We start from the raw sequence: 19553 nt of genomic DNA on the forward strand, positions 1-19553 counted from the left end.
ACTGGTAATTCTCTGTGTGTCGCAAGAGGCGACTAACAGTGTTGGCGGTAGGAAGGGCATCCGGCCGTAAAACATTGCTTCAAAAAAGGGGACCATGGTGCCCAAAAAAGGCCAACCCCTGCTCTGCAGGGAAAATGGCCTCTAAAGACAGTTCCTCCTCCTTTTCCCCATATAAGGGGTGAGGTCCGATGGCACTAATCTCGTGCCCTGTCTTGACCACGATACTACTCCACTCCCCTCTGTCCTCGGCCAACTCTCTCCACTCTCCAACCATCCCCACCTACCTTACTGATATCCCTCTTCACACAATCCTCCCATCTCAAATATCCCTCTTCACACAATCCTCCCATCTCAACCGTGCTCTACCTCTTTTCCTCCGACCTTGTTCACTCAACCTATCCGCTCTCTTTCCCATTTTTTCTTCCCCTATCCACACCAAGTGCCCAGCCCATCTCAGCCGGCACTTCACCAATCTCCCCATCAAGTTCACCTGCACACCAATCTCCTCCCTCAGTTCATTCATTATCTTTCTATCCACCCTCTTCACTCCCGCGATCCTCCTGACCCAGTTGGTCTCGCAAACCTGCAGCCTCTGTTGTTGTCTCTCCAAAGGTAGGCCAGCATTACACACGACATCAGAACCTTTTTCTTAAATCTCCTTGAAATCTTTCTGTCTTCCATTACACACTCCACCCTCCTCCATGCATTCGGACCCACCTGAATCCTCCTCCACCCCTCTGCCTCTGACTTACCATCCCCGGTTACTGTTCCACCTATATACTCAAACCTATTTCCTTGTCTAATTTCCCTTCTCTCTGACCTGATAGTCACTTCTTTTCTCTGCTGCCCAACCCACATCACCTCTGTCTTCTCCATGCTCACTTTCTCAAATGCTTCCTTCCATTATCCCAGTACTTCCTGCATCTCCTGCCGATTCTCCACCACAATAATCAGATCGTCCACGTTCAATATCCTCCCCAGAATATCTTTCATGTTTACCTTCCTGCTTACCAGCTTCATCACCATGATAAACACGAGTGGCCTGAGAGCGCTTCCCTGCCTCAAACCGATGTTCACACTGAACACCTCCGACATCCCAGGACCAACCGAAACTCTTCCCTTTGATCCCTTGTACATCTTTTCCACCAACCTACCTTCTGCTTTGGCACTACCATCCATCTCAGTGTCGCCATCACCATCTCTCTCGGGACAGTGTCATAGGCCTTCTCCAGATCCATAAATCCCAATGCCATTTCACCTTGCACCTCCAACCTCTTCTCCACCAGCTGTCTGTCTCAGCGTGAACATTCCATCTGTCATTACCTTGCCCTTTCTAAATCCCTGCTGCTCTTATCCGATCTCCTTTTCCACACTCTTCCTTATCCTCCCATCCAGAATCCTCTCCAGCACCTTCATGACATGACTAAGGAGTGAGTGTAATACCCCTGCACTTCCCTGGATCTTGAACAATCCCCTTCCCCTTCCATATCGCCACAATAAACCCTGTCCTCTGATCCTCCAGATTTGACCCATCTCTCACACATACATTCAACAACCTCTTCATCCAGCTGACTCCGACTACTCCCGCTGCAATTATCATCTCTGAACACACCTCATCAATGCCTGCCACTCTTCCCTTTCTCATCCTCTTCAATGCCATTTGCATTTACTCTTTCGTCATTTCCACCAACTCCACTTTCCCCTCCACATAACACAACCCGGCAGCTCCAGCTCGCCATTGCTTCCTTCTCGGTTCAACAGTTGTTTGAAATATCCATCCCACACCTTCAATATGGTGCCCCTCTCTGTCACCAGCCTCCCGTAACCATCCTTAATCACCACACCCTCCCCCCCTTCATCTCCTTGCTATTCTCATCCCTGTCATGAGCCAACTTATAGATCATCTTTCTCCCACCATCGTCTTCCAACTTGTACATCTCATCCTCCATAAAGCATTCCTTATCCACAGCTCTCCTCGCTGCCTTATTCAGCCCGTACAAGTGCAAAAGACCCATATCCGACTGCCTCCCTCTATTGTTGATCTTCTCTTTCCTCTTCCAATCTCCTTATTTTCACCAACTGCCTTCGCTACTTCCTCCGTCCACCATACCTGTTTTCTATCCCCTCGACGTTAGCTTATTTAATCTGGTGTTGCTGTAGCGCAGGCATGAAGGGCCGAATGGCTTACTCCATCAAATATCCTTGTTATTCCTTGTTAACAACAAAGAAGCAACAAGCAAGATATTTTGCTCTAAAATAAGGAAATCACGCAGGTTGTTTTGACAACTGTTTCCTTGAATTCCCAACTCTGTCAAAACATGTCATGTGTTCATTGCTGCCCTCTTTGTACGTTTGTCTGCATGGTTGTCTTAGAGTTAGACATTGCAGTGGTACAACACGGCATTTAGCCCTCACAATATTTAACTTGCTGAATCTCACTATTTTTGCCCACAATTTTCCCTTCCTTCCAGCTTCTCCTTTAAATACTTTAATTTAAAAATTATTTTTTAAATTTAATCCTTTAATAACATTTCAATCCTGACAAATCTCACACTCTTACTATGTATCTCCGAAAAGACTCAAGCTTTTGGGTCTCACTATCTGCCATGATCTTTCCTGGGAAAACCACATTTCCAATATGGCCTCCAATGCCAGTCTGGGCATCTTCCGTCGTGCGAAGTCCTTCCTTTGCACACCTGAGCTCCTCACCACATACAAGGCTTTCATCCACAGCTCAATGGAATACTGCTCTCCCTTCTGGGCCGGTGCTCCTGCTTCACACCTAGCTCGGCTTCACGCTGTTGAAACCAAAGCTTTCAGAATCATTGGAATCTCCCACGATGAAGCTAACTCCGAGGGCCTTTCACTCACTCACTGCAGGCAGGTTGGTGGTCTTTCTGTCTTCTACCGCCTCCTCTCCGGCCTTGCTCCCCCTGCTCTATCTGTGCTCTGTCCCCCAAATATTCCTACAGGTCGCACAAGATCTGCCAGTAACCCTCTTCTGGTGAAATTGCCAGAATCAAGACTCTCTGCTCACCTTCACTCCTTTATTCCTCTTTTCTCCCGCATCTGAAACAAACTCCCACCAGGTCTTTAAAACAGCTGTTCACCACCATCTCATGTCTTCCCCATCCAAAACCTTGATCTCTTCTACCCCAGTTAATTCACCCCAGATCCACTTTTTTGTTTTGAAATTCCGACCTATTTCTTGCCTGGAAGTTCTATCAGTGTCCATGTGTTTTATACCCTTCCCACCCCCCACACCCCCCCGCCTTCCGATGCCTCCTCCCCCCAAGCCCTCTCCCTCCCACGGATCTTCCGACGTCCCGGTTCTCTGCTGTTGTACTTGTGTGCTTCCCTCTCTCTCCCCATCTTGTCTCCCGCTCCCTTTATTGTATGTTTTGTGTGTCCGTTTGTCTTTTTTGTGATGGATGTTAGCTCTTTCACGAGCCTCGATCTTGAATACAAAAAAAAAAAAACCCTCCCATTCTCATCTATCTATAATTCCAGTAATCTCTGTGTGTTTGTTTGTACGTTTGTTTGTCTGTGACCGCTGTTTCTCGACAACCACGGGTCCGATATACTTTAAACTTGCCAGGTATATTGCTGGGGACCCGAGGATGTGCCTTTTCAAGGTTTCATATTAATCGGACAATTACTTACCGAGCTATGTCCAAAAAACGATTCAACCAATCAGAGAGCAGCGAGCTATCGCGTGTGCCGAACGTGGCGGACACACTCTGCCTCGGACGGCACATTTGAGAGCGTATTCATTTATTTCCCGTCGGCAAACTATGTTGGCGCTATGTTGGCGTTAAACGATGTTTTAAAACTAATTAAAACCCCGGGGGGATTGTCACTGTACTCGCAAGCCGTTCGCCGTTCGCTTTGGCGTTGCGAATGGACCAAAACATTTCATGAACCAAACCATTTCATGTAAAGCGTTCGCCGTTCGCTTTGGCGTTGCGAATGAACCAAAACATTTCATGGACCAAACCATTTCATGTAAATAGAGGGGGGGATATAATTTTAGATATAGATATAGTACGGGCATGCCCTAGTATCCTTAACTCCAACAAAATAAATCCTGCTCTCTCAGTTAACATAACCAAAATATATTAATTGCCACAATGTTTATTGGTTACCTTCTTGCTTTATGCATTGTGAATGTCTCAAATCAATATTGCTGGACTCCATACATTTTCTGCAATGGTCACATGGCTTCATAGTCCTGGTCTTAAGATGCTGGCGTGGCCTTTGCTCTTTATTTTGAACAAATATTGAGCAACTGCAATGCCAATTTCCAACATCCTATCTCTTCACACTTGTACTGCACGGAATTGATTACTACAGAAGTCCATCAATGTGTTTCTATCTGTATAGGTTAATGGAGAGATTTCTCATAAACATAGAAAGGTCAGTGACGCTCGGGTTGTAACTTTGCTATCTGCACCCACCCGATAACCAGTTGGACCCTCAATGGTTGAAGAAAGGTCTCCCCAAGATGTTGACGTTTGTGAAGCCTGGTGAGCGTGTGCTTATAGTTGGAACATCGCCAGTGCCTTATGAGGCTGTGGTGAAACCTATGTGCAAGGCCTATGAGAAAATCCTGCAGGTCCCACGTCCTGATTATGCCTCACGCCTCGGTGAGTTGTTTTTGAATTGTCATTGCTTTTGACCGATCAATGCGCGTGGTGGATAAATGCACCAGCTCATCAAATCCAACGAGGCATTTCAGTTGTAGGAATTTCCCACAGCTGCATCTGATTTGCAAAATAATGAATGGACTATAACTTGTTTGTTTTGGTGCTCAATTGTTTCATTGCTCAATTTCAGAGAATCATGTTCCAGTGGAAGGAGCAAATGGAATTCAAACTACAAACTAGAAAGCATGTGCAAATGCAAAGCCCATCCGTGTCTGTTTGTATGCAGTCTTCTTCTTCTTCTGTATGCTTAAAATAAGAAAAACAGTTTAAAAAAAAAATTACAATTGATTATTTTATGCAGCCTTGACCTCTGTCTTTAGCTCCTCTGTCTGTCTTGACCTTTTGATCAAAAAAACAATCGACTACTTCCTTTTGATTGGTGAACCAACTCAGTGACCCAATATGTAAATTCTTAAAATTTCAGGTCAATCGGATAAAAACAGCTGATACAATCATTTAAATAGAGTCAATGCTTGGTGTCACAAGGGGTAATCTCAAAATGTGGAATCAGATTGGATAAAGAACCATGCTCTATACTGCTCGAGCAGTTTCCTGGCTAGAGTTACAATCCTGGATGGGTCACCACTCTGATACAGGAAGTTTGGGCAATAATTTGAAATTTGCCCAGTGTATGTGATAGCTCATCCCAGTGTGTACCCTGGATAAGAATAGGTACGCCGTATCCCTGCGTGTGTCGTAAGAGGCGACTAAGAGGGTTGGCGTCAGGAAGGGCATCCGGCCATGAAAAAAAAACATTGCCTCAAAAAGAGAACCATGACAATTACAACTACATGTGGGCAGGGTACAGCCCGAAGTGGAGATCGGTTTCTGAGGTTTGGGACATGGAATGTAGGGACAATGACAGGGAGATCAGGAGAAGTGGTGGAAGTATTGGTCAGAAGAAGAGTTGACATATGTTGTGTGCAAGAGACGAGATGGAAGGGAAGTGGTGTGAGAATGGTGAAGGGTAGGCAGGGACAGAAATACAAGTTTGTGTGGCAAGGGTGCCTGGAGGGCATGAATGGTGTTGGTGTCCTGTTTTCTGAGGAGTTTGTAGACAGTGTGGTGAGTGTGACTAGAGTGAGTGATAGGTTGATGATGGTGAAAATGATGATTGGAAAGCTCTTGGTGAACGTCATCTCGGGATATGCTCCGCAGGTTGGTCGAAGCGATGAAGAGAAGGACAAGTTCTGGTGTGCGATAGAGAAGCTGATGGAAAACGTGAAAGATGAGGAAGTTGTTGTGGTATGAGGAGACCTAAATGGACATGTGGGAAGGAGTATGGATGGTTTTGACGGAGTTCATGGGGGTTACGGATATGGTGTGAGAAATGGAGAAGGTGAAAGGATTTTGGAGTTTGCTGATGGAGCTGATTTGTTGATTTGTAATACTCAGTTCCAGAAAGAGGATAATAAGCTTGTTACATACACATCAGGTGGGTCGACGACAACCGTTGACTACCTGATGGTGCGTAGGCGAGATAGGGGGCACCTCCGAGATACAAAGGTGATCCCGGGGGAGGAGGCTGTTTCACAGCACCACTTGGTTGTCTGCGACGTAAGGGTGAAAGGTGCGAGGAGAGCTCGGCGGGTGAAGTACCAACCGAGAATGAAGGTGTGGAGGTTGAAAGAGGTGACAGTAAGGGAGGCATTAAAAGAGAGGCTGAGTAGGGTCGAGGATGATGTGGTTGAGCTTGAAAGTGGTTGGATGTCAATGAAAGCTAGTCTGTTGGGAGCCGTTGGTGAGGTATGTGGATGGACAAAAGGACCACCGAGGCACTCGGAAACATGGTGGTGGGATGATGAAGTTGGAAAGAGGATTGACGAGAAGAGGAAGAAGTTCAAGGAGTGGCAGAAGGCATAGGGTACGGGAGCAGAAACAGCAGAGCATGAAAGTTATAAGGCAGCCAGGAAGGCTGCAAAGAAAGAGGTAGCAAAGGCGCAGGAGGCATGTAGGAAAATGTTCGGAGAACGCTTGGATTCGGAAGAGGGTCAGAAAGCGGTATTCAGGATTGCAAAGCAGATAGCGAAAGAGAGGTGTGATGTGACGGGGGTGAGTTGCTTGAAGGATGAAGTGGGACAAATCGTTGTCGACCCAGATGGAATTAAAGGAAGATGGAAAAGATATATGGAAATACTGTTGAATACAGAGAATGAATGGGATGGCAACATAGAGAGTAACCCAGTTTTAGGACCGGCAGAGAAGATAACTGAGAAGGAAGTTGAGGAAGCGATAAAAGCAATAAAAAAATTAAAAAAAAGCGATAAAAGCAATGAAGGGTAGAAAAGCGGGAGGGCCGACGGGAGTTGTGGGAGATATGTTGAAGGCAGCAGAAAGTTGGGGGTGTGAAGAGAATGACAGAGATCTGTAATCTGGTGGTGAAAGAAGGCCACATTCCAGTGGATTGGGAACTGAGTACCCTCGTCCCTCTATACAAGGGGAAAGGTGACCCTCTGGAGTGTGGCTCGTACCGAGCGATGAAGTTATTGGAGCATGGAATGAAGGTATTGGAAAGGGTGTTGGAGAGGAGGATAAGGAAGAAAGTGAAGATCGACGAAATGCAGTTTGGATTTATGCCAGGAAGAGGAACGACAGACGCGCTTTTCATTGTGAGGCAGTTGCAGGAGAAGTACATGGAGAAGAGGAAGAAGTTGTTTCTTGGGTTTGTTGATCTGGAGAAAGCATTCGATCGGGTTCCACGCAAAGTATTGACATGGGCATTGAGGAAGTTAGGAGTGGAGGAATGGTTGATCAGAGTAGTGATGGCAATGTACAAAAGAGCGCGCACAGCTGTAAGGACGAAGGACGGGAGCAGTGGTAAGTTTGAGGTGAAGGTGGGAGTGCATCAGGGGTCGGTACTAAGTCCACTACTATTTGTAGCTGTGATGGAGGTGCTGGCTCAGAACGTAAAGGAGGGTTTACCGTGGGAGTTGTTGTATGCAGATGATCTGGTGTTGATTGCGGAAAGTATGGATGGACTGAAGGAAAAGATGAACACGTGGAAGGAATGTATGGAGACAAAAGGTCTGAAGGTGAATATCGGAAAGACGAAGGTGATGGCAAGTGGTAAAGCATGTGGTGAGGTGGAAAGAACTGGGAAGTGGCCCTGTGCTGTGTGTAGGAAGGGTGTCGGAGTGAACTCCATTCAGTGTACAATGTGCGCTGAGTGGGTTCATCAAAAATGTCGTGGTCTGAGAGGGTCATTAACCAGTGTGGCAGCTACATTCAAATGTAAGGTGTGCACAGAGGGAGCTGCAGATGGAGGAAATGTTGAGTTGGATCTTGGAGACGGCGTGAAGTTGGAAGGTGTGAAAACATTTTGCTACCTCGGAGACATGCTGAATGGAGAAGGTGGATCAGACTCGGCAACGGTTCCTCGAGTGAGATGTGCATGGAAGAAGTTTCGGGAATTGAGTGGCGTGCTGATGATGAGGGGAGTGTCGTTGAAGCTGAAGGGAAAGGTGTATGCTGCATGTGTGAGAAGTGTTATGATTTATGGGAGCGAGACATGGGTAATGAACGTGTAGAGCAGCAACGAAGGTTGGAAAGGGTGGAAATGCGAATGGTTCGACGGATGTGTGGAGTATCGTTGAGAGAGAGGAAGACAAATGATGAATTGCGAAAGATGATGGGAATAGAGCCTGTGATTGATGCTGTGAAGAGGAACAGGTTGAGATGGTTTGGTCATGTGTTGAGGAAGGATGAAAGTGACTGGTTGAGAAGAGTGATGGAAATGAATGTAGAAGGAAGTAGAAGACGGGGAAGACCGAGAAAGACTTGGCTAAAGATGGTGGAAGAAGAAATGCGGGCAAGGGGGTTAACGAGGAGAGATGCAGAAAATAGGGCAAAATGGAGAAGATTGTCATGGGGACCGCAAGGCTAACCCCCGCTCTAGCAGGGAAAATGGCCTTTAAAATGCATGTTGTTTGTTTGTTGTATGTGATAGCTCACCTACTCTTCATGAAGGATACTGTGGTGTCTTTAATCTTTTGATCCTATCTCCTACCCCATCCCTCCCATTCCCTCCCCTCCCCTCGCCTCCCTTCTCCCGGCCCCTCCCTTTCCTCCTAACTCCCCACATCCCCTCCCACTCTCTTCCCCTTGCCTACCCCTCCGCTCCTCCTCGCTTTCCATCCCCTCCCCACCCCCTTTTTCCTCTCTCCCTCTTGCCTCCCCCCTTCCCCTACACTCCCATCTTCTCCCCCCTTCCGTTCCCACTTACCTTCCCCCTCACTCCCCATTGCTTCCCACTCCCCTTCCCCTCCACCTACCCTCCCCTTCACTCCCACTCACCTCACCCTTCCCCTCGCTCCCATCCCCCTTTCCCCTCATCTTTCCCCCCCCCCCCCTCTCTTAATATTCCCGTCATAAAGTGACTGCGTTGCCCAGCAATGCCTGGTACTTTTGCTAGCATATATATGCATATGCTTATTGCTACGTTTGTGGGGGTAGGGATACTTTAGTACAGGTAGATTTGTATAGGTAGGTGCTCCGAATGTCATGTACAAACCTTGATGTAATAAGTACTTGTGTAGACCGGGTGTTCGGATTAAGCTTGTATATTTGTCACCATCGTGAGGGGGTGGGGCATGTTAACTAGCTTAAGGAATAATGGTAAATTTTCCCTTGTATGTCGTTCCCTCTGTGATTATCCCTTTGTCTCTTATGGTACCGCATTATACACGAGTTAGAATCATGCATTTAATGGCACTAATTAATAATAAAATTAACCGGAAACCCAGATGATGCAGTTGGGCTGATTACCCCTGACTGGAAAGGACGCATAGGATGAAAGATCCGTGAAGACACGCTCCGAGGAGCCATAATTGGCCAGGACTCTTGATTGACAGGGAAGGACGAGTAAGAAGCAACTCGCTGATTGGCGAAGCACGACCAATGACGTCAGAGCGGGGTATAAAAATAGTTGGAGTTTTTTACTTGTCGAATTATGACGTCATAATGGCGGCACCTATGACGTCATCATTCACATATGTTATTCCGCATGGAGAGTTCTTTGCAATGAGACCTGTCTCAATTATTTCTGTGCAGCGGTTTTTGAGATATGGAGGTGCAAAGTTTTTTGGTTTTTCCAAGATGGCGCCCGTACCACGTGACCTGTGACATCATAATATTCACTAAAATATTCTACAGGAGTCCCTCCTATGGTGAAAATTTCATGTCAATCGGACCAACGGTTGCTGAGAAAATGAATTTTTAAAATGCTGACACGGCACACACTTTACTTTACTGAAATGCAGACACGCACGAACGTACGAACGTACGTACCCGGATGCTTAACCCTGCCTTTCGCTTCGCGAGCACAGGGTAATAAGTTTGCTGCTATGGGTGAGTGGAGAACCCATAGCCGCACCTTCCTTTTGTTGGTAGAATGAGTTTCGCCTTTTGAAAGATGTTGAGACATATAAGGAGGAGGTCATAAATTTGATCTGGTGATGAATGACTGAATGGTGGAGGGTGGACAATGTTTGATGATAGAGCAGGCCTCTGGAAAAGGGATGCTGGTAAAAAGTGATTCTACAACAAAACTGATGAAGGTCTCAGAAGGGGAACTGCTGGATGTGCTGAAGGAAATGTTCTGAGTTTATAACGTGGTGTTGAATCTTTCCACCAAGTGCTAGAAGGATCTTCGCTATGTGCTTCGGTAGATTTATAGATCGGTGGGTCCCATGTTGAAACGGTGGGCCGAAATGGAGCATCTATTTGGTTTATCTAACTTGGGTAGTCCAAATACAATTTTAAAGACCGAGGATTAAAAGTCAAAAGTAAAGGGCAGTGGGGTCATCGACCTTGCTTTTGCCCTGGTTAGAGTTCATGAGGGCGACACCACATAATCCTCAGTCTTTAAAATAGAGTCGAGTGTGCGCTGCTCAAGTGCAGGAAGGAAGCGGTCGGTATACATGCGCTCATAGCGTTTAATGCCATGATGCATTTATTGGGTTGGAAGGGCCTTATGTTGGTTTATTTGGACCTTTGAGTTATCCCACCACAATCACTCGCTTGCGAAATGGTATTTCCCATCCAGTAGGCAAGACCACACACTTTTCAAGCAGTTTGGAAGGAAGGATATTCGAGGACGGCAATATTAAACTTCCAAAAAGGTACTACATTTGGGAGACGAGGAGGAGTGAAAGCTCAGGGCAATTAAGTAATGATCCGAAAATCCTGAAGGTGAAATATCTGTCAAGAGGAAAAGGATTCTTTGTCGGAGTGTCGCCCTGTCCAGGATTGCAACCCGAGGCAAAAAACTGCTTCAGCAGAACCGACACTCTGCATCGAGCATGGCGTATGACGATGACGATTATGAAGGGGAGGAGGAGCAGGAGTAAGAGGATGATAATTATGATGATGGACAAAGGTTTAACAGAATATAATTTACATCAAATTTATCAAATTTAGCTGAAGACAGTTGATTTATCGGTGCAGTTGCACCAGGTAAATGGATAGTTATGGTGGTTTTTTTGGGGTTTTTTTGTATGCAGAATCGAGGCTCGTGTAAGAGCTAACACATTGAACATGAAAACATGCACAGACACATAAAACATACAATGAAGGGAGGGGGAGAGAGGGAAGTACACACGCACAACAACAGAAGAGAACAGGGACGTCGGTAGATCTGTGGAAGGGGAAGGGGGAGGGCTGGGGAGGAGGGAGGGGTACACGGTATAAAGCAAATGAACACTTCTCGGAATTTCAGGACAGAAGTCGGAGACTTAAAGAGGCGGATTTGGGGTGTTTTAATGGGGGTAGAAAAGATCAATGTTTTGGATGGGGGGAGATAAAATATGGTGTTGAACAGCTGTTTTAAAAACGTGGAGGGAGGTGAGGGATTGAAGAGAGTGTGGGAGTTTGTTCCAGAGGTAGGAGAAAAGAGGAATGAAAGAGTGAAGGTGGGCAGAGAGTCTTGATTTTGGCAGTTTCACCAGAAGAGGGTTGCTGGCAGATCTTGAGTTTCCTGCAGGAATATTTGGGGGACAGAACACAGACAGAACAGGGGGAGCAAGGCCGGAGAGGAGTCGGTAGAAGACAGAAAGACCACCAACCTGCCTGCGGTGAGAGAGGGAAAGGCCCTCAGAATCAGCCTCATTGCGGGAGATGCCAATGATTCTGAAAGCTTTGGTTTTAACAGCGTTAAGCCGAGCTAGGTGTGAGGCAAGAGCACCAGCCCTGAAGGGAGAACAGTATTCCATTGAGCTGCGGATGAAAGCCTTGTATGTGGTGAGGAGCTCAGGTGTGCCCAGAAAGGACTTCGCACGACGGAGGATGCCCAGTCGGTGACTGGCTTTGGAAGCCAGCTTGGAAATGAGATTTTCCCAGGAAATATCATGGCAGATAGTAAGACCCAAAAGCTTGAGTGACCGAACTTCTTCAAGAGGATCGTTCAGAAAGTAGATGGGAGGGTTGTCCAGTCAGTCTTTTCAGAGAGACAAAGTAAGAGTGTGAAATTTGTCAGGATTAAAAGACATGTTTCACTTGTTTGACCAGTTTGTGATTTTGTCCAGGTCTGCATGGAGTGAAGAGGCTGCAGACTGCCGATCTGAGGGTTGGGTTATGGAGCGGCAGAGAGTGGAGTCATCAGCAAAAAAATAGAGAGGGTTTTCCAGAGAGTCGGAGAGATCATTGATGAAGACCAGAAAAAGCACATGGCCCAGAACACTGTCTTGGGGAACTCCAGCCTAAACAGGAAGGGGAGAAGAGAGACCATAAAGGAAGTCTGCAAGCCATGTGTGGAGGTTTTCCATGGATACCATAAGAGGAGAGTTTGGAGAGCAGAGCGGGGTGCCAGACCGTATCGAAGGCACGTGATATGTCAAGGGAGACAGCTCTAATTTCCTGTTTGGCATTGAGGACCTCCATCCATTGTTGAAACAGCAGAAGCAGCATGTCCAGAGTATAATGACCTGGTCTGAATCCAAATTGATGATCCGAGATCAAGCCATTGGAGAAGAGGAAGGATTTGATGTCAGAAGCGATGATCTACTATGTCTATTAACTATTAACTATCAAGATAACTATCATGTCTTTCAATCCTGACAAATCTCACACTCTTACAATGTCTCTCCGAAAGGACCGACTGGAAAACCCTCCCATCTACTTTCTCAACAATCCTCTCCAAGAAGTTCTGTCGCTCAAGCTTTTGGGTCTCACTATGTGCCATGATCTTTCTTGGAAAAGCACATTTCCAAGCTGGCCTCCAAAGCCATTCGCCGACTGGGCATCCTCCGTCGTGCGAAGTCCTTCCTTGGCACACCTGAGCTCCTCACCACATACAAGGCTTTCATCCGCAGCTCAATGGAATACTGTGCCCCCCTCTGGGCTGGTGCTCCTGCCTCACACCTACCTTGGCTTCATGCTGTTGAGGCCAAAGCTTTCAGAATCATTGGAATCTCCTGCGATGAAGTTAACTCCGAGGGCCTTTCACTCACTCACCGCAGGCAGGTTGGTGGTCTTTCTGTCTTCTACCGACTCCTCTCCGGCCTTGCTCCCCCAGCTCTCTCTGTGCTCTGTCCCCCCAATATTCCTTCAGGTCGCACAAGATCTGCCTGCAACCCTCTTATGGTTAAACTGCCAAAATCTAGGCTCTCTGCTCACCTTCACTCTTTCATTCCCCTTTTCTCCCGCCTCTGGAACAAACTCCCCCACTCCTTTCAATCCCAGTCCTCCCTTCATTTCTTTAAAACAGCTGTTCACCACCATCTCTTATCTTCCCCCATCCAAAACCTTGATCTTTTCTACCCCCGCTAATTCACCCCAGAGTCCTTGCAGTGTTCATATGTTTTATACCTCTCCCACCTCCCCCCAAGTCCTCCCGATGTCCCTGCTCTCAAATGTTGTGTTTGTGTCCTTCCCCCTCTCCCCCCATCCTGTCTGCCGCTCCCCTTGTTTTTTGTGTTTTGTGTGTCGGTTTGACTTTATGTGTGATTAATGTTAGCTCTTTCACGAGCCTCGATCTTGTATACAAAAAAAAAAAAAAAAAAGATTCCATGACTTAGCTGATAATTGGGAGCAGGCTGATTGGTCTGTAGTTGCAAGGATCTGTTTTTGCACCTTTCGTGTGGTTCCTTTCTTGTGCACCTTTTGCACCTTTCTTGTCTTGTGGGTTGGAAGACAAGTTCAGATGCTTCATACCAATCCAATACATTTTTGTAACATGAACTCCCTTTAGTAAATCCATTCTGGCTGTCCTTAATTCGTTTATATTTATCAAAATGGTTCCCAATCTGATCCCTAATTGACGTCTCCAACACCTTCCCTACTACTAAATGTTCTTAAACTCCTCTCTGGATCATTTGTTAAATAAAAGTGTTACATTTGCCACTCTCCAATCCTGTGGTACTTGTCCTGACTCCAATGAGCTATTGAAGGTATCCATGAACATCACGCTTTTTGCTTATTATCCGGTCCCGGAGCTTTATCTTCTGTTGGTTTTTCTCTCTCTTTTTTTTTTTTAAACCTCCTCCACTCCTACCTGGAACTTCCAGATAACATCTAAAAACACTGATTCACCTCTCAGATAGATCTCTCTGCTCTTGGTCATTCCCCTCACTGTTCCTGTGTATATGTTGAAATAAGATAACTATTTAAAAGGCTGCCATCTCACTTTCATTCTTCACCAATCTCCATGTGCTATTCCCTAATGAGCCCACACTTGTCTTCTCCTGCTCTTTACCACTTATTTACTCCTAAAATGTTGCTAAAAATATTTATATGATTTGCATACTTTTTAAGTAAGCCAGTCAAAATCAACCTGCACTGGTTTGCTTGGTGTTCTTATCTGAAATAGCTTATGATATTGTATGATTCATGCATGGTCAAATCACTTATCTAGTCTACTTAAGTTCTTGTAACTCAAAAAAAATTGCACGAACATCTCCAGAAGTGCTAGTTACAAAAACATAAAAACATTTACACTAACATCTCCAGATGTGATTTATGTACAAACTCCATGATAGTTTATTGTATCACTGTATATAACATTACCAAGCTCATTATTGTTCTTGTTTTGCAGCCCTTTGGCGTTCTTTTATTTGCAACAAAGGTGGTGTGATAACACCTGCGTTGGACTTGAACTCACTCGGTGTGTTGTCGGATGGCTACACCCCCGGTCACATTGTGCAGAGTGTGCAAGCCGTGCTGAGCAAGCGTCGGTTAAAGCTACAGCTACATTGTCCTCTGGTGGCCGAAGAGTTTGTTCGTGAACTGCTAAAAATGCGTCAAGTTTCCCATGAAGAGGATGAGAAATTGAAGGTAGACCAGAAAAAATGCAGATAGGGTGTTGCAAATCTGTAACAAACCTTTTACCTTTTATTTGGTAAAATTTATTTGGTATTTTACCTACCTTAGGTTTGTTTAAAACATAACAAACCTTTTATTTTTTATACTTATTTTTCAACAATTTTTCACTTTTTTCCTTCTTTGTACATTTATAAGTTAAACTTGAGATGAATTATTTCGTTTATTTATTTTTTCTATTTTCAAACCAGAGAGTAGCTACCTGGAATAGTCTGCCTGGAAAGGTATTGCCAGCAGAAACAGTAGATAGGTTTAAATACAAGTTAGATAGGTAGAGAGAAAGAGGGGTTCAGGGAGGGGATCAAGGAGAGGTCGGTGAGTGGGGGGCGAGGAAAGTGGGGAGAGCGATGCCATACACTCCAGGAGAGAGGGGGTGCGAGGAGGGGTGGGGTGTGGGAGCGAGAGAAAGAGAGAGGGAGGGGAAAGAGAGGAGGAAGAGGTGTTGAATGTTGCCGCTTGTTATTTCTACGTTAATCTTCTTCATTCTCGAGTAAGTCAACCCGTTTTATTCCCAGTGGGATCTTTTTTTTTTTTTTGGGATACAAGATCGAGGCTCGTGTAAGAGCTAACATTAATGACAAAAAAAAACAAACGGATACATACGACGAAATAAAGGGAATGGGAGACAAGATGGGGAGAGAGGGGGAAGCACACAAACACAACATTTGAGAGCAGGGACATTGGGAGATTTGTGGGAGGGAGAGGGCTTGGGGGGAGGAGGCATGGGAAGAGGGGTGGGGGGGTGGGAGAGGTTAAAAAAAACACAAGGACACTGCTAGAACTTCCAGGAAAGAAGTTGGTATTTCAAAAAAGTGGATTTGGGGTGAAATTAGCGGGCGTAGAAAAGATCAAGGTTTTGGATACACAACAAGCATTTTAAGGCCATTTTCCCTGCTAGAGCGGGGGTTAGCTGCGATGGGGGAAGCTAAGAGATGGTGGTGAACAGCTGTTTTAAAGACCTGGAGGGAGGAGTGGGATTGAAGGGAGTGAGGGAGTTTGTTCCAGAGGCGGGAGAAAAGAGGAATGAAGGAGTGAAGGTGAACAGTGGGTCTTGATTTTGGCAGTCTAACCATAAGAAGGTTGCTGGCAGGTCTTGTGCGACCTGTAGGAATATTTGGGGAACAGAGCACAGAGAGGGCTGGGGGGGGGGGGGGGGGCAAGGCTGGAGAGGAGTCGGTAGAAGACAAAAAGACCACCAACCTGCCTGCGGTGAGTAAGTGAAAGTATTCCATCGAGCTGCGGATGAAAGCCTTGTATGTGGTGAGGAGCTCAGGTGTGCCAAGGAAGGACTTCGCACGACGGAGGATGCCCATTGCCCAGTCGGCGACTGGCTTTGGAGGCCAGATTTGAAATGTGGTTTTCCCAGGAAAGATCATGGCAGATAGTGAGACCCAAAAGCTTGAGTGACAGAACTTCTTGGAGAGGATTATTCAGAAAGTGGATGGGAGGGTTGTCCAGTCGGTCTTTTCAGAGAGACATCGTAAGAGTGTGAGACTTGTCAGGATTGAAAGACATGTTCCACTTGTTTGCCCAGTCTGTGATTTTGTCCAGGTCAGCAGAGAGTGAGGAGGCTGCAGACTGCCGATCTGAGGGATGAGGAATGGAGCGGCAGAGAGTGGAGTCATCAGCAAAGAGATGGAGAGGATTTTCAAGAGAGTCAGAGAGATCATAGATGAAGACCAGAAAAAGCACAGGGCCCAGAACACTGCCTTGGGGAACTCCAGCCTGAACAGGAAGGGGAGATGAGAGAAATCCATTCAGGGCCAAACACTGACTACGACCAGAGAGGAAGTCCACAAGCCTTGCGTGGAGATTTCCATGGATACCATAGGACGAGAGTTTGGTGAGCAGAGCTGGGTGCCAGACCATATCGAAGGCACGTGATATGTCAAGGGAGACTGCTCTGATTTCCTGTTTGACATTGAGGACCTCCATCCATTGTTGAGACAGCAGAAGCAGCATGTCCAGAGTAGAGTGACCTGGTCTGAAACCAAATTGATGATCAGAGATCAAGCCATTGGAGAAGAGGAAAGATTATTTTATTGCTTATTATTGGAAAGATGGTTATTCTTTTATTGAACAGTGTGAATGACATATTTTTAACGAATATTATTTAAACTTTACCATCATTATGAAAAAGAAAACCTTAATTTTCTCTTGGAGAATTTGTATGTATTTGTCATTTTGATGATTTAAAAGTCAGTGATTTAAAAACAGTCAAATTACTCTTTTGTGTATTAATGTAGCTTTTCGCTATTTCTTTTTCCATTGGATTTTGTAACAGTTGCAGTTACTTTTGTTACATTCACTAATAATAATGTTGAGAAGAGGAGTATGGGAGAGTTACGGAGCAACGTTTTCCTTTTTTTATGCAGGCCTGGTTGAAGAAGACCCCACTGGGAATAAAACGGGTTAACTTACTCGAAAATGAAGAAGAAGAACGTAGAAAGACCAAGGAAAAAGAGAAGAACAAGAAGGGAAAGAAGAAAAATATATAACTGGTTTTGTGAACAGATGACTGACATTTAATTTCACTTATTGCTTCTTTCTGTTGATGTCCATATCACGTATGGCTATTGATCACTGCACCTGGTGCAATCACCTTGCGTAAAATTAAACCTTTTAATTTTTCAAAAAGTCTGTGTTCATCAGCATGTGCCTTCTGTTCTGTTGATCTATTAAACATTAAACCATATACATCTTGGGTGAATAAATAAAAAATAATACTGGTAAATCATTTATATCAAAGGAAAACTACACCTTTCAGCAAGCTCTATTGACAAAAATAGGGGCAATGCCCCTACGCTCACCTGGTTGAACCAGGGAAGCACTGGTGGGATGATCCACAAACTATGGAAGTTCGCCAATGGTTTGGGCAAATTTGTGAAAACACCATGTAGAGATGAGATGATAATTTTTTGATGGGATTTGCAGGGCATCAGGATGCCTTGGTTTTTAAAAGTGCTTCAAAGTTTGGTGAAAATTGGACGAATAATTTTAGCATAATGGAAGGTTGTGATGAAGTTTCGAGAATGTTCTTAAACTCCAGCAAATAGATAGAAAATCCTCTCTATCTCTTTGCTGATGACTCCACTCTCTGCCGCTCCAGTCCTCATCCCTCAGATCGGCAGTCTGCAGCCTCCTCACTCTCTGCAGACCTGGACAAAACCACAGACTGGGCAAACAAGTGGAACATGTCTTTCAATCCTGACAAATCTCACACTCTTACGATGTCTCTCCGAAAAGACCGACTGGACAACCCTCCCATCTACTTTCTGAATAATCCTCTCCAAGAAGTTCTGTCACTCAAGCTTTTGGGTCTCACTATCTGCCATGAGCTTTCCTGGGAAAACCACATTTCAAATCTGGCCTCCAAAGCGAGTCGCCGACTGGGCATCCTCCGTCGTGCGAAGTCCTTCCTTGGCACACCTGAGCTCCTCACCACATACAAGGCTTTCATCCGCAGCTCAATGGAATACTGCTCTCCCCTCTGGGCTGGTGCTCCTGCCTCACACCTAGCTCGTCTTCACGCTGTTGAAACCAAAGCGTTCAGAATCATTGGAATCTCCCGCGATGAAGCTAACTCCAAGGGCCTTTCACTCACTCACCACAGGCAGGTTGGTGGTCTTTCCATCTTCTACCGACTCCTCTCTGGCCTTGCCCCCCCCAGCTCTCTCTGGGCTCTGTCCCCCCAAATATTCCTACAGGTCGCACAAGATCTGCCTGCAACCCTCTTATGGTTAAACGGCCAAAATCAAGACTCTCTGCTCACCTTCACTCCTTCATTCCTCTTTTGTCCCGCCTCTGGAACAAACTCCCTCACTCTCTTCAATCCCACTCCACCCTCCAGGTCTTTAAAACAGCTGTTCACCACCATCTCTTATCTTCCCCCATCCAAAACCTTGATCTTTTCTACCCCCGCTAATTTCACCCCAAAGCCACTTTCTTGAAATACCAACTTCTGTCCTGGAAAAGTCCTTGGTGTCCTTGTGTTTTATACTTCTCCCACCCCCCCCCCCCCTTCCCACGCCTCCTCCCCCCAAGCCCTCTCCCTCCCACACATCTCCCTGCTCTCAATGTTATGTTTGTGTGCTTCCCCTTCTCTCCCCATCTTGTCTTCCTCTCCCTCTTTTTATATATTTTGTTTGTCTGGTTGATTTGTTTGTGAAATAAATGTTGGCTCTTTCACGAGCCTCGATTCAGTATACAAAAAAACAACAACTCAATGGAATACTTTTCTCCCCTCTGGGCTGGTGCTCCTGCCTCACACCTAGCTTGGCTTCACGCTGTTGAAACCAAAGCTTTTAGAATAATTGGAATCTTTGTCCCGATGTCCCTTTCAGAACCAAAACCTTGATCTTTTCTACCCCCGCTAATTCACCCCAGATACACTTTTTAAAAATTCCAACCTCTTTCCTGGAAGTCCTTGCAGTGTTCATATGTTTTATACCTCTCCCACCTCCCCCCAAGCCCTCTCCCTCCCACATTTCTCTTGATGTCCCTGCTCTCAAATGATGTGTTTGTGTCCTTCCCCCT

At 45.8% G+C, this 19553-nt stretch overlaps 1 protein-coding gene across 2 annotated transcripts in view; it reads left to right on the forward strand.

Moving 5' to 3' along the window:
• LOC137414861 (dynein regulatory complex protein 11-like) overlaps positions 1-17712 on the forward strand; it is a 294354-nt gene extending 276642 nt beyond the window's left edge. For both annotated transcript variants that reach the window (XM_068100414.2, XM_078780880.1), the window contains 3 exons: positions 4469-4646; positions 14734-14972; positions 17393-17712. In XM_068100414.2, the coding sequence (XP_067956515.2) occupies positions 4469-4646; positions 14734-14972; positions 17393-17515 (540 nt within the window). In that variant the 3' untranslated portion in view covers positions 17516-17712. The remainder of the gene's footprint in view (positions 1-4468; positions 4647-14733; positions 14973-17392) is intronic.
• Positions 17713-19553: the final 1841 nt, after the last annotated feature.

This window comes from Myxine glutinosa, chromosome 6 (assembly GCF_964187855.1).
Source record: "Myxine glutinosa chromosome 6, kmMyxGlut1.1, whole genome shotgun sequence".
In the NCBI taxonomy this organism is placed as follows: Eukaryota; Metazoa; Chordata; class Myxini; order Myxiniformes; family Myxinidae; genus Myxine; species Myxine glutinosa.